At 36.4% G+C, this 16,024-nt stretch overlaps 1 protein-coding gene across 3 annotated transcripts in view; it reads right to left on the bottom strand.

The window, feature by feature from the left end:
• Positions 1 to 16,024, bottom strand: part of plppr1 (phospholipid phosphatase related 1) — a 43,344-nt gene that overhangs the window by 2,995 nt on the left and 24,325 nt on the right. For all 3 annotated transcript variants that reach the window (XM_025004759.2, XM_025004758.2, XM_017410663.3), the window contains 3 exons: positions 8,080 to 8,212; positions 5,928 to 6,178; positions 4,213 to 4,389 (listed from right to left, as the gene is read on the bottom strand). In XM_025004759.2, coding sequence (XP_024860527.1) covers positions 4,213 to 4,389; positions 5,928 to 6,178; positions 8,080 to 8,212 — 561 coding nt within the window. The remainder of the gene's footprint in view (positions 1 to 4,212; positions 4,390 to 5,927; positions 6,179 to 8,079; positions 8,213 to 16,024) is intronic.

Below are 16,024 nucleotides of genomic sequence, written 5' to 3'. Positions count from 1 at the left end.
CTAGAGGGTACTTGTCCTATGTGGCTTCAACATCCATGTTCTAGTCCTGTGTCATCCCTTGTACTTTTACATCTTTACTGTGAGACTTCTTGATACCAACTGGCTTGGTATGGGTTTCACAATTTTTGTTTAGGAATTTCTGTGTTTTTGTGGGTCTTGGGTGTTTATTTACAAATTAATGGCAAAAAAATAGTTTAAAAAGTATCCATGGCAGTGTAGTCAAGGCCAAAGTTAGGTCATCAGTTACATAAGGAGGAGTTTCAGGGATATTTTTATATGGTTTAATGATTTACACCAAATTGCATGTGAGTCCTTTAAACAGATGCTGAGAAATTTCACTTTATAATATAAATGTCAAACTTATAACAGCACTCAAAAAAGGTCAATTGCCCGCAAAGTTAGTAAGATTTGTCCTTTTGAGGACTATGAATGTCAAAAAAAGAGTTAAATAAAAATTCATTAATTATTTAAGGTAACTCAGCCTGGACTGTAAAGGAATGAAGTGTCAGCACCTTTTTTGCATAGATAAAATTTAATTTTGTTAAATATCATATATAAAATCAGAGTTTTTGTTCTTTTTAGCTGTACAATAGTTATAATTCGTATCTATTAGTAATTGCATCAAGTGTGATACACCCTAATAGAACTCATATAACAAAAATATTTTATGTCTTTGACAGAACAACATTAAGAGCACCTGAGGGTTGCTTTTGAGAGATGTGACCATATTTTTTGCTTCAGAACAGTTAATGTTGTGATATAAAGTTAATAGGAGTATAAAAATCAATCAAACATTAAATGAGTCTCTAACAGCCAGCCATCATAAAAATCAGTCTTTGTAACAATGCTTCTGCCTTTCTACTTTTAAATGTTTATTAGTCTTGGTTTATGTGACATTTTGTACAGGGAAAGCTTCAGCTACAACATTAAAGCCTTCAACTGATGTTTATGGCTCTGTGCTTAAATTTATTAGCAATAATAATTGCAATACTTATAGGCTCTGAGATGTATTCTAATTTATGTTTTTGGTTTCTAGATATCTTATAATAACAATGAGCTTTAAACTCCTTTTTTATGAGTTAAGATAAAACTTGATTTGAACATGTGACGTTACAAGCAAATTCCTTCCTTTGTTTAATGCATCGGTCAGGTTTTTTCAAGAGCACACAAGCCAACAAGGCTGCAGGATTTCTGAACTCTTCCATCTTCCAGTTAATCAAAGACAGCAGCCTGAAGGAGATCCCACCCCACCAGACACCAAGCATGCCCTCAGGCAGTGGCAAAGACGAAAATGAAGCGGGCTGACTCTCTGCTGGAGGTTTCGCAAGGATTTCATGTTTGTGGCAGTTCATGGACAGCAAGTCTCTAGTGCTCCAAGACCAGGAGAAGAGTAGCTGGGCCAGAATTTGCAAATAACTCCCCCAGCACCGCAATAAATTTCTTACATCAATATCTGTCAGGGCAACTGTAAACTGTGGGCTGATGCAGCGCCTTTAAATACATTTCTGGATGACACAATTGATGTGCCTCCCCAATGACCACAGCAGACTGCTTCTTTCTATTTTGTGTCCTGCCAATGACGCAAAGAACTCTGGCCAAGCTGTCGCCCATTGTTTCAGGTAAGTGCAAAAAACAATTTGAACTTATTGCCTCAAAAATTTAGTAGCACAGAAACATGCCATTTTAAGGGTTTATTGCAAGGCTTCACATTAGTGTGATGCAAAAGGAATATGGACTGTTATCCTGTATTGTATCCTAAAGTATGTGTCAGATGGGCTTTTTATACAGCATTTCAGAATGCATATATCTTCCAAAGAGTTGAATTACAGTGACAATGTGTAGCCTTTTTGAATTAAATGGCATTGTGGCTTTATAGGATAGTAAATGTCTCTATCTTTCCCAGGATAAAGTGAATTTTGCACCTCCAAAGTTAACAAAATCATCTAGAAGCCAAAACCAAAAAGCTTAACATTGATCCTTCAATTTGCTGGATGGAGACAAAAGTCTTCTATCAGCAAAAGTACTTTTCAGTATGTTAAGTTTATTCATACTGTCTCTATGCAAATAGTGACAGCACGTTTTACTTACTTTTACTGTCTTTATCATTTAATCACAGTTAGAATTGCAGATCATCAAACTGCCATATTTCTTGCATGACAAGGCCTTCATAAGCTCCAATCAGGCTATTAGGACATTTTGGGGAAAAAAATGCCTTCCTCCTCTGTTAATGTTGGCCTGATAATACAATGGAAATGAGACTTTTAAAAACTGCTGAGGTCTTGATTTAGTTCTTGTCTTAATCTTTCCCTGGAGATCACAGAATCAATGCATGTCAATTGCTATGGGTCAATCACTGAAAGCTTGCATGTGCTGCTTTGGCTCCTTCCTTCATGTTCCAAGGACAAGATGTTCTAAATTGCACCTTAATGACATCACAAAAAATTATTAAACATCAGGCATGACTGAAGCTTTATGTACAAATAAACTTACATTTAACTACATTTAAATAATTATCTAGTTAGATGAAGATACACAATCACTAAAAAAATTTTTTTTCATAGTTTTAGCATGGATTGTTAAGGCTTAGCCTTGACCCAAAGTATCTTCTAACCATGCTATTAATCCCACTGTTATCATTTATTGAGCTACTTTTTTGCCTTTTAACTAATTTTACTCAATAAATACATATACAGAAAGAATCATAAATCATATAGGTGTAAATTAGTGCTGCTAAATTTGAGAAAAGAAAAGTTATCGCAAACATTTTTTTCTAAGATTTGATGCATAGGCTATTTGTTGGAAAACACTGTTTCTAATGCCAGTGTCTCTGTAATGCCAGGAGTTGTTAAAAATACGTCACAAGGCACAACTATGTAATGCAGAGCTAAAGACACATGGGCTTGTCATAGAGTCATAATATATCATGGGATTCTTTACCTAATACTCCAGTCAACCTTACATATACAGTCAACATGCACTGAAATCTGCTGAACGACAGGACAGTGACACCATCAGCAGGAGAAACAAATCCTCTGAATTTTGTCCAAAAAGCATGTCACACTTCTGGTTCTCTGTATGTAAATGAAGAAGTTATATCAACCCCTGCAAGTGGCGCCAATATATTAATCCCTCATTTCCTCCTCTCAGAGTCTACCCTTCATGTCCCTGTCTTCTTCATGCATTTCTTCCCGCTTTGACGCCCAGAGCCCAGTGGAAGTTACAAGTAATGAAGCCTTTGAGGCTCTTACTGAATCCCTTTACCTTCCTTCTTTCCTCAGTGGGTTTTCCACTTCAACCCAAAAAGTCTCTGTGGTTTCAGCAGCCATCGTACCCTGCATTTTAAACTCTCAGCGTGAAACCTGATGTTGACAAAGCCAATTTAATTTTAAGTGGAAGCCGGGCTGTTTGACAACCCATCACAGGCGACTGATCTTGATTTCACGTCATGGACAGATGAGCAGGGAAATTGGGGTCTTGCGTGGGAAGTCGGAACATTTATCCCCTGTTATGACTATTGTTTTAATAGGGAAGATTAACAAGATCCCTTACCTCATGAGTACCTCAGAATTAAAGGGATCACTGGTTCTCCCTTTATTCATCTCTGAATTAAACACTATGGTTAAATAAATTTGGAGTTTACCTTAACTTTCCTCTATTTCCCAGTCCCTCTGCTTCTTCAGCATGAGTTTTAGAAACCAGAATGACAGTTAATCTCGGTAAATATCTATGTGACACCACAGTATTTCCTCCCCTTTATTTTCTCTTATTCCATCTAATCAACTAATGGATCCTTAACATCAGCCCTAGCCTACAAACATGTGTTTGAAGCCCATTTAAGCAGAGAATAAAACATGTTTTGTGACTTTTTTACATCCTCTCCTACTAGCACATTTATATGAACTACTTATTTATTTCTTAGTGATTTTATTGACAGGGAAAATAATATTTTTAAAAAAGTACTCCATCTCAGAGGTACATCATTAATGACTTTGTAATGGCAACAAACCCATAATACAAGCTTTGGTAAGCATTCCAGCCTGAATTCATTATGTAATTACTCATTTGGGTCTTTTCCAAACCAAGGGTGAATCTCGTGCTTTGAAAATAACTTCTGACCAGAATTCACCTCTGAATAATAATTTTTTCCTCTTTTTCCCAATAATGAATCATCTAAAACTTCCCCAGATATTTAGCTGATTCTGTAGTACTCACCAGAAACAAAGCAATGGCAGATCCCAGTATAAATCCGGCCACTACATCTGAGCAATGGTTCCGATACTCCGAGACCCGATTGAGGCCGGTGAGGAAAGCTGAACAGAGCGTGCCCAGACAGAGCACAGGTTTGGCCAGGCGGCTGGACTTGGTCTTGATTGTGCTAGTGATGTACATCTTAATAACAGAAAAAAGACAACGACTTAGGCTTTGTCCACATGGAAATGCAGTTTTCCAAAACAATCTTATGTAATCAGTAATATCAGTAATATATCCTTGTAAACGTTAGGCACCATTTCTAGAAATGTGTTCATTCACATGAGAAAAGATTATGTAGTTACTATGCCAGGCCTGCATGTGGCACTGTAACACTTCCTGAAACAACACCAAAAACAGGAAACAAGGCAAGGAGCATGTACAAAACCCTTACACACTGGGTGTGAAATGTAAATACAAGAAGAAGAGTATGCTCTTCGGTTGTAGGTTACATTACAAGTGGGCCAATGACATCATTGTTTTTAAAATGTTCTGTTTTGACCATCTACACAAAAATGCAATAAGGGCATTTCAAGATTTTTTTTCACTCTAAAACCTGCTGTCAAAAAATAATGCTCCTAAAATGCTGTTTTCATGTGGATGCAAGGTTGAAACAATAAAAACGTTTACATATTAACAAAAAACATTCCCCTGTGTACTGCCTCTAAGGATTCAAAGGTTACAGACTTCACGAAAAACCCCTAGTCTTGTCCTGAGAGAAGGAAGCAAAGTCTTCTACGTATAAAAAGGCAAGTCTTCTGCAGAATAACTAAGGTGGTTCCTACAGATAGAAAGTCAAATTTATCATTTCAACATTGCAGAAATCCTCACCCCATAATAAATTTGCTAAGGAAAAGTGTAAAAATCTTGCATAAAAAAAACAAAATATTTTCTTAAGAATATTATAAGATAAACCTAATAATAGAACCAATGCACCTTGTCTTCTTAAAAAAAAAAAGTACAATCGCATGACCTGTTCACTCATTATGCATTGACACGAGAGCTGAGGAGTCAAATATGTCAAAAAAGCTTTTTAATTGTTCAAGCTGATAAAATCGGCACTCGTGCTTCTTCACATTTTCATTAGTTTCACATAGCTGCTCCTCACATAGTCCTTCAAAAATCCACCTTTCGGTATTCCACCCAGTTAATTAAAAATGCCTTAATTCATCTTAAGCTCATGTAAACTCCTCTTGAAGACAGTGTCATTAAGTATAAAGTCCCTCCTCATTTATTTATTTTAAATTTATTAACTTTTACTTTAAATTATGGTTTGGATAATAAATCTTAGTAAACCTTTACAGCCATTTTTAATTCCAAAAGCAATTATGAGCTAAAAATAGCACACCTTAGTAAGAGTTTACCAGATTTGGTAGTTTGTTTGTTTTTTTTTTTTCTCTAGGTCATCAAGTAAAATGCCAAATCAATATTTAATGAAATTTAAAAAAAATTGTTTTCCATGTAACCAAGTACAAACAAATATTTAAAAAAACAATTAATGAATTTAAGTTATATTTAAAATGAAAAAAGTAATCAAGCAATGCAGACAAGCACAGACAAAACATAATTTAAAACTGTAATTAAACCTCATCTAGTTTTAGTAGGTACAGACTGAAATACTCTGGCTTTTAGTCCAATAAATAAATAAATAGCTATTTGTTTGGGCACATTCTGCTTACCGTCAGGTAAACCGCAGAGTAAACACTCAGCGAAGCGTCCTTAGATGGAAACGACCGGCGCGCGTTCTCCACAACAATGGGGTTTCCGGTGCAAATGTTGCCATTGACGATAAACTGGTGATTGAACCGACACTCAGTGCCTGTATAGTTGGGCTTGCAGACTGACAGAAAGTAAGGTGAAAGGCCTCCGGTCACCACCTGTCCTGCGTTGACGAAGATGTCTGTGGCAAACAGACCGAATGCAAACACACCTGGGGCACGGAGACAGAGATGAGCACATGAGAAGCCCACAGCAATAAAACAACCGCACATAAACATGCTTCATATGTGTTTCAATTGATTATGTCCTGTGTGAAATGAGGCTGGGACTGTCTGGATCCCTGAGCCACCAGATGAGCCCAAAACAATCATTAAGCTGGACTGAACATCAGAAAATATCATGTTAATTTAGCATTTATTCCTAGAAAATAAATATAGTTATTTCTAGCGTACGTCTTCATTCATACTGTGCTCTTTGGTCCCTGTAAGTTTGAAGCTGCAGAATGCAAAGGGATTAGCTCGACTAAGAATGAATACACCAGCTCAACTCTCTTAAACTGCTTTGATTACATATCACCTTGGAGTTTATTAAATGAGAATGTGGATTATGTAGTTAATCGCTCCACTGAAAACCTTATAGATGTTTCTCGAATGAGCACACTTGATCACTGAATGCAAATTGTGCTCATTCTGCTTTTCTGGTGTTACCAGTGCCATGTGGGGCAAATTAAAGCGCGATCATGCAGCAGCTAAGTTGAGTTTGTTTTTTATCTTACTTGCAGCATGCATGATTCTGTTAATTGGAGAAAAGAGGAAAGGAGAAATGTTAATTTTTAAGAGCAGGCAAAAAGGTGAAGATGAGGAAGAGAAAAAGTAGAATTTAATATGAATGATTGTACTGACACTTTCAGCCCACCATGCCTGACCGGTGTCTGTGCCTTCCTTCCTTTTGCTGTGGAATATGGCTGCTGATTATCTAGCCTGCTTAGCCATGAAATTACTGTCCTTTGTATTGTCATCCAGGCTTGGGGTGCGGGGTGGCTGCTCAGTGCATGTCTGTGTGTTTGTGTGTGAAGGGGTGTCTGCGTGGGGGTACGCGGATTGTGTGAAGGGCATCGAGGGAAATGGAGAAGGAGGATTAGCGTGAGGAGAGAGCAGATGGGAAGGGGCAAGAGAATAGCAAAGGAAAAGCCTCAATGATCCTTCAAATCGGAGAAATTGCACAATTGCTCAAAAACAGATGGAATTATAATTTAGTTGAATTGCCTGTTGAGTATTTGGGAGGTGGTTTACAAATTGACAGGTTTTATTAAAAAAAAAAAAAAACAGGACTGATACAGTTTAGATGAAACTGGGAAAATCCTGCAGGCTTTCTCTACAGGGACAGTCTGAGCCTGAGGATCTGTGAACGTGGCCATTTTCACCTAATCTTTATGCTGTGTCAGGTCATGATTAAAATTCAAAAAAAATGAAAAATAAAAATACTTGAGCTTGATGCTTTTTTTAAGATTCATTATCCCTGTTTCCTCCCCACCTTCCTTTTTTACTTTCTCCCCTTGCTTCCATTCTTGTATTCTCCCTTCCTCTTTCCTTCCTTCATTTCTTGCATCCTCCCTTCCTTGTATCATCTGCTCCTCCTTTCCTTCCTTCCCTCCTTTCTTTCTTCTATTTTCCCTTTCTTCCTTGTTTCCTCCCCTTACATTCTTGTGCCCTTCCTTCCTTTTTTCCTTTTGCTTCCTTTTTCGGTCCTTGATTGTATCATGGTTTTGTCCTTTCCTTCCTTATTCCGTTTATTCCTTCTTCATTCCATTTCCCTCCTTCTTTCCTCATTTCTTTCTTTCCTTCTGTCCTTTATTTCATCAATAGCTTCAAAGAAAAAGTTGAAACATCTTGTAACTTTTTTTGTTTTACTTTTTTGATGGATATTTGTATAATAAATATTTTAGAGGCCACTATAGCTTTAGAAAAGCAGTGGGGGAGGTTTAATATGTTGTTTCAAATGTTTTCAAATGAACATAGAAAAAAAGTATTGAACATGTACATGTGAAATTAGTTCCCAGCTCTACTGACATGAATGATATTACTGTATAACATGACATTACAGTCTTCCTACCTATGAAACGTATGATGCGACGAATAAGGGGGTTGAGGTAACAACAGTCTCCTGTCACTATGGTTTTCTCCTGGGCCAGGAGAGCTTCCCTTGTTGATTTCATCACGTACATGGAAACCTCTCCGATGAAGATCTAAATGTGTGATGATCATTGATGCACGCAGGTGAAAAGAAGAAAAAGCCAGAGAAGGAAACAGAATTATGAAAAAACACCCAGAAAAAATTCAGACTTCAAAATACTAACAGAAAAAGTAAAATAAGGCAACCAGAACACAAGTAAGAAAATAGAAATACTTCTCATCCAGTAAAAGGAGGAACAATTTGCCCTAGTCTGGCCTGTGAACATAAACCACTGTGTCTTAATGCAGCCTTTCTTTAGGTCCATTATGGAGTGGACATTACATCAGGTCTAATGGAAAAACTGCTGCTGGACACATAAAATGGAACTCGTTGCCATCTGCCTTGGGTGATACACACTGTTATAAAATACATTTTTAAATGACACGGTGTGCATGCAGTTTGTGTATATTTGTACCACTGTGCTCTTGGTATTTGATGTTTGTGTGTGTGCGGTCATAAAAGTCTGTTTAGAGCCCAAGGACAGATGTGTGTTTTCTCCTATTCCTTGTGGACACTGTTTTTCATCTGCATGGTCTTTGTGAATGTAATGCTAATTATTACTCCAAAATTTAATTACTTGTAAATGTACAGCATATTCAATCATTTCTTTTTGGAAGTTTCATTAAAGTCCTCCTGTTCAGGACATTTTGCTAACATGACTAACACACAGGAACACACATACACATGCTGTCTTTTTAGTGGCAGGCAATAAACATGGAGCAGCACAGGCTGCGACAAAACTGTTTGTGTAGGTCAAACAAGGAGCAGTATGGGATAGTTTAAAGTCAATGAATGTTTAGTTTGCTGAATGTAAATCCAATAATATGTATGGATATAAAATTATTTATAAACAGCATTAGCATTGATATATTGCATGTTGTCAACAGACCATTTTATGTTGAATATTTACATGAAAAGAAAGTACTTGGAAATGCTTAGAATGGCTTTGTTATAATCAGTTCATTTGCATGAAAGTCATAAAATGCCACTAAAGACTTGGGTTTTTTCCTGACAGCTGTTCATAAATGGCTATGTTAGCATTTTCTAACTACATCTTGCCTAAAAGTATCCGTTTCACTTCAGCAATGAAAAGGTTAGGTACTACTGCCGGACTCTGTTATTACATCTAATGCTTATTCCACTTTCCCTAAAGAAATGTCACGAAGACTGACTGAAAACAACCATCGGCACAAATCATTTCGGACGTTGAAGAACAACTTAGAGTTCAGCTGACACGATGATATTTGGGGAGAAAATGAAAAGGTTAAACAACAGATATTTTTAAAGAATTTGTCAACCTTTCACAGAGGGATTTGTTTTTCCTGAGTAATTGTCAGTGGAAAAGGACAGACTTCTACGGAACATTAGAGTTGCACAACTGACCAAATCTTATTTTTAGTTACTTCATGTAACTGAGGTTAAACAATTCTAATCTTGTGTTCTATTTAGTGATGGTGTTCTCATTTTGACTTGTAAGTTTTTTCTTTCTTTTTGTCATGATTGGTATTGTGAATTTGGTTGGGAGGATGTCCAGACTTAGCCTTTGAAATGGGGTGAGGAGTTTTGGGTACAGTTACTGCTTTTTCACATTGAAAGAAGTTCACTGAGGTGATTCAAGTATCTGATCAAGATGGCTCCTGGTTGCCTCCCTTCGGAAGATTTTTACCCAGGTTCTATTTAAAGTGGATCCAAGAGCAGACTCAAAGATTTCTGGAGGAATCAAAATCCCTACTGGCAGAAGGAGCTGGAGAATATAATTTGGAGGAAGAGATGTCTGGGTTGTTTTTTTTTCTGAAACTTAAGTAATTAAGCAAGTACATCTTTATTTACATAGCACCCTTAAAAATCAAAGTTACACAGTGTTTTATATCAAGTAAAATGCAACAGAAACAGATAGAAACACACAATCATCAAATAAGAATGAAAGCTACAAATAAAATGGAACAAAATAAAACTATGCAAAAGCAATAAAATAATGTAAAAATGAGAATCACCATCTTGACTTCTAAGGGAAGACTGTTCCAGAGTCTGGCAGTCTGGACAGAGAATAGTCCCCTCATGTTCTCAGATATAAGTCCAGGGGTACAGGAGAACAAAATAAGTTCTTGGTGAGAAGTCCTGCAGCTGAGTTTTGGTCTAACTGCAGACAAGAAAATCCTGGTAATTAGAATGAGCTACAGACTTAACATATCTGTCAAATTTGATTTGTTGGTCAAAAATGACCCCTAAGTTTTTGGCAAATGATTTTGACCAAACAGCTCGAGAGCCAAGGGACTAAATAACGCTGTCAGGAACTTGAGTTGGGGGGGATTACATTTCAATTTACTCTGATGTAGTTAAAGAAAATTTAATGTCATCTACATTATAATCTCAACCAAACAGTTGTGAAGGTTAGTAACATTTGTACTATCGTCAGGCTTAATGGACATGCAAATCTGAGTATTGTCAACATACATAGCATTGATAAAACAGACAACTAAATCTCTGTATCAACTGGCCAGGGGCTAATATATAAAGGAAAATAAAACAGGTCCAAGGATACATCTACATGTCAGATGAGGCCAGAGAGGAAGCAGCATTATCAGTCAGGACATAGAACTTTCTGTTTGAAAAGTACATCAGAATTCCCAGCCCATCTTTGTAGTCGATCAGTAATATTGTGATCAACTCTGTCAAAGGCAGGATACAAATCTTAAAAAAAAACTAAAAAGGAAATTTCATCATGATCTAGGTTGATAAGAATATAATTTGTAATTGAGTAGTGGTGTCTCAGTGCTGGTTTCTAACAAAATCCTGATTTAAATTTAACTAAGATGTCATTTTCTTCAATTATGTCTAGCAGCTGGTAACATATGATTTTGTTTTAAATTTTTGGCATGAAAGGTAGCTTCAAGATGGATTGGTAGTTTACTTGCAAGGTTGTATCTAAATTAGACTAATGGGATATATGCTAATAGGAAGGATACATGCCTTCTGGTTTTATCTCTACAGCACTCCTTTGTTTGTCGTTTGAAATGCGATTTTATGTAATGAAGTGCTGGCAGCTTATTAAGATGGTCCAGTTGAAAAACAATTAATATGTACTGTATGCCAACTCTTTCTAATGATCTGATGAATTTCACTTTTGCTACAGGGTCACACATTAAAAATAAGTGGCATCAGCAACAAAAATGAGCTAAATTAGTGTAGTAAAAACTGCAGTTCAGTTTCCTTTACTAGGACATTTTATGCTGGAAAACTGCAGCAGGCTGTCATTGTGATTATTGCTCCGTACAAAACATCAACATCGCCTCTGCTGGCTCTGCATTTTGCAAGAACGCAGATGTGCTATCTATCATCCACTTGGCACTGAGGGTGATCAGACCGACTTTCTGATGCTTGTTCATGACTGAAAAAGTTCCTTAGCATGAAAATGACTCATCTAACCTCCACAGACTCCTGTTGGTCCAGCCATGTGGAACATTCTGCTTAAATCACTGCCTCGGTGCTAATTGGCCGACATCTTTGTCCTGTCATCATTAATTCTGATTGGCTACTTCTTGGTCTTGCGAGGCATGTGGAGACTTAGAAATCTATGGCTTCAAGCTCAGCCTAGACAAGACATAGCACTCTCAGGTCAAAGGAGATGGTGTAATACCAAGCATACATGCAGTATGTGCCAATGAGAGAGATAGAAAAGAGACAAATGACAGAAATATATAAAAAAAAAAATCAAAAACAGATGACAGCATTCTGCAAGGATGAAGTGGAATGAAAGACAAGTGAAAAACTGAAACATTCATCTGGTTACAAATAAATGAGTTTTGTGTAAAACTATACAGAAGTGTCACTTAAAAAAACAAAAGAACTATGACATTGCTGAACATATAAATGTGTGTAGATCAGTTTGTGAGGCAATGCGGTTTACTGACGTAAAACAACATTTTTAGAGCAAGAGAACACGTTTATTTGTGTGATAACAGTGACTGATTCTAATGGTGCTTCAGTTTAGCTGTCTCGTAACATTGCCAAATGGTAAGAGCTTGAAAGTGACAAATGAAATGTCCCAGTTAATGTGAATGTACACAATAAACACACAGGACACAAAGAGACAGCAGGACACTAATATCTTATTACGAGCAAACAGGTGTCCTGTGTGTCTGGGAATCAGACAGCTTTAACAATTTTATCCATGATTAGGTCCCTCTTGAAATTGGATGACTGCTGGAAGGGAGGTAAAACCTGGGATGAGAAAATGTGACTAAGTGCACAGCTATAAACTGTAATATGTCACTCCACAGTTCATAAAGTTTGACATCATTCAGTGCCTTGAAAAGCATTTATACCACTTGAACATTTTTATATTTTATTAAGTTACAACCACAAACATCAAAAGTAATCTCCTGGGATTTTATGTAATATATCAATACAAAGTAGTGCATAATTGTTAATTGGAAGGAAAATGATTCTGTTCATTGTTTTTTTTTTTTTTTTTTTTACAAAATATAAAAAAAAGTCTGAAAAAGTGAAATGCATTTGTATATAGCCCCTGTGAGTTCATACTTTGTAGAATCAGTGTTGCTGCAATTACAGCTGTAGGTCTTTTGGGGTCTGTCTCTACCAGCTTTGCACACATAGAGACTAAAGTTTTTTGCCCAGTCTTCATGCAAAATAGCCCAGGCTCATCATATTAGATAGAGAGTGTCTGTGAACAGCAATTTTTTAAGTCTTTTTATTTTGAAGCCACACAATCTAAGTTTGATTTAAGTCTGGACTTTAAGCTGTTCTAACATATAATTAGGCTTTGATCTAAACCATTCTATTGTAGCTCTGGCTGAATGTTTCAGGTTGTTGTCCTACCCGAAGGTGAACCTCCACCCCAATCTCAAGTCTTTTGCAGCCCCTAACAGGTTTTCTTCCAGGACTGCCCTGTATTTAGCTCCATCCATCTTCCCATCAACTCAGACCAGCACCCCTGTTCCTGCTGAAGAGTCCACTCATGTGTTGTCTGTTGTTACCAGGTAAATGATGCTGGCACCACCATGTTTTTTTTGTGGAGATGATGTGTTCAGGGTGATGCACAGTATGAGTTCTCCATCACACATAGAATTCTGCATTTAAGCCCAAAAGTTTAATTTTAGCCTCATGTAAAGCAGAGCACCTTCTACCACATGTTTGCTGTGTTCCCTACATGGCTTGTAGCAAACTATAAACAGGACTTCTTATGGCTTTCTTTCAACAATAGTTTTCCACTTCTTCCATTAAAGCCAGATTTGTGGAGTGCACGACTAATAGTTGACCTGTCAACAGATTCCCCCACCTGAGCTGTGGATCTCTGCAGCTCCTCCAGAGTTACTATAGGCTTCTTGGCTGCTTCTCAGATCAATGCTTCTCTTGCCTGGCCTGTCAGTTTAGATGTAAGGCCATGTCTTGGTAGGTTTGCAGTTGTACCATACTCTTTCTGTTGCTAAAATTTTAAAAGTGTAATGAAAAGTATTCTAACACACTGTAAGAAAAGTTTGCTATGACTCATGAATTAAATATTGTTATATACACTTCAGCATAAATGCATTTAACATGCAATAATGTACCCTAGCTCATAGATAAATAAAAGAAAATTAAGTTTTTATGCTTCACAAAGCACAACACAAGGCAAATATCAAACGTTTTCCACTTTCTGTTTAAATGCTGAGCAGATTCAAGAAATCACCTCCTTTAATATTCGCATTTTAACAATGCAAGGTCAAATACATGAAGGAATGAAATCTGCTGCTATTCAACAAAAATAAAAATGGGAATCAATCTCATTAGTAACAATTAAAATGAAAATAAACATTCTAATATGATTCCCTTTTGATCATTGTGATAAGTTAAATGTGCTTTATTTGTTCTGTCATAGAGCGAAAGGTGCAAAATTAACATTTTTCAGCTATTTTAGAAGCACAAATTATTATAATATTATAAAAGTTCTAGTAGACATGAGAGCAAAGTCACTCATTATAAAAGCCAAACATTTAACGTCTCTAATGTATTTTTTGAGAGGTCCAGGTAAATGTTTTAATTTGCATACAATAAAAATAGATTTCCTAATTTTTTTTTCTCCACATGCTCAAAAACAAAAAGGAATAATGAGACATTCATCCAACACTATCCAAGCGCGTCAACATTTCTGCATTTCTACAAGTGTAAAGCTTAACAGCTATGTACAACCTGCAGCTTTTAAAAATTACCTGAGTCTTTTTACTGAGGGATAGACTAGTTTTTACATCACGTTTGGCCCCTTAAAATATGGAAAAATGAAAGAAATAACATCATAAAACTAAATACAAAGAAAATGCGTTCTATGGGCTAATTAATGGGCTAACCCAGGAGTCCAGAGTCATGTGTTGTCTTTTGTTACCAGGTAAAATAACAAGCATGGAGCTAAACTGACACCTGGTGGTTCACTGCTGCAACTCCCATCAACTGTGCATTTATATACATCCCAGTTATTGATCTTAAAAAACATCAGGTACTTCTTTTTTATTATTATTTATTGATTTTCTGTTCAGTTTTAATATGTTTAAATGGCACAGGAATTAATGCAGAAGTAATTAGTTACATTATTGACCTAACAGTGTCATTACCCTATACCCATCTGCATGCTGACTCACTGCCATGGCTCATTAAAGTTATTAATTACTTGTCTGGTGTGACTATGGTGAAAAGAGAGTGAATAGAGAGAACTGCTGGATCATTATGTTGGATGATGTGGAAACTGTTACCTCATCTTGAATGAATGAACAACTCAAGCACTCTCCCAGGAGCAGATGTGGGGGGAGAACTAAATATACCTAAATGTTAGAGAATAAATTGAACTGGAAGCAAAACAATGAGATTTTTTTCAAGAAGTTAGTGCTGCTATCTGTTGAGGCAGTAGCATCAAAGCCAGACGCAAAGAAACTAAGCAAACTGATACAGATGGCTAACAGTGTTCTTCTCTGGAACCGTTACAGCTGATCGTGGACAGAAGAATGTGGCGCTATCTGATCAACTGAACAGATAAAACCAGCCTTCCTATTATACTGATGAACCAACTTTAGTTGGAGACTTATTTAGCTCTGCAGCAAGAACTTTCAGAAATCATATCTGCCTAAAGCAATAAACTCATAAAATGACTTCCTGTGCCTGATCATTTTGTTCTCTTTGATGTTTGTTCTCGCATTTTTCCAGTGATTATTAGTTAATTAAACTTTTTGAGCAGCTTTTTTTTAGCTCGGTTTAATTTAAAGGCTTCACACCTCAATTAGCAATTAAGTTCAAACTACAGATTAAGGCCAAACCCTACAAATAATCCATAAATGGACAGTCTACAGTCAAAAAGTTTGTCAAAAGTTATTTTTGATGTGTTTTTTTTCCTAATATTTTAACATTAGTAGCCTCACATAACTATTCACCTAATAAAATTTAGCTGATAAATTGGAGCTTAGCTGGACCTAAATGATATCTATGAAGTTAACCAAATTTAACATAAACAGTGGATGTTACCATGAAATGAGGGCTAATAACTCAAATATTTGCATGCTCTAATTGTTGGGACTATTTCACAAGTTTTTTGCTGTTTTTATACTGCAAAGTATAAGTACTGATAAATAAAAAGTATTTTAGTGGAAAATGTTTTTTTAATGCAGAAAATAATATAAATTAACAATAACCCTTCTTTAAAAAAAGTATATAAATATTTTTATATACATTAGTCTGCAGGTTATTTTACTTTGAAAGATGACTGATTCTGTTCACACCTCTTTCTTGCCCTTGATTCAGTTGTAGTTATTTTCACATTCACTAGCAAACCAACAAGCTTACC

Source organism: Kryptolebias marmoratus, linkage group LG14 (genome assembly GCF_001649575.2).
Source record: "Kryptolebias marmoratus isolate JLee-2015 linkage group LG14, ASM164957v2, whole genome shotgun sequence".
Lineage (NCBI taxonomy): Eukaryota > Metazoa > Chordata > Actinopteri > Cyprinodontiformes > Rivulidae > Kryptolebias > Kryptolebias marmoratus.
Note: the sequence above shows the minus strand (reverse complement) of the source record. Positions and strands in the feature narration are given on the sequence as shown.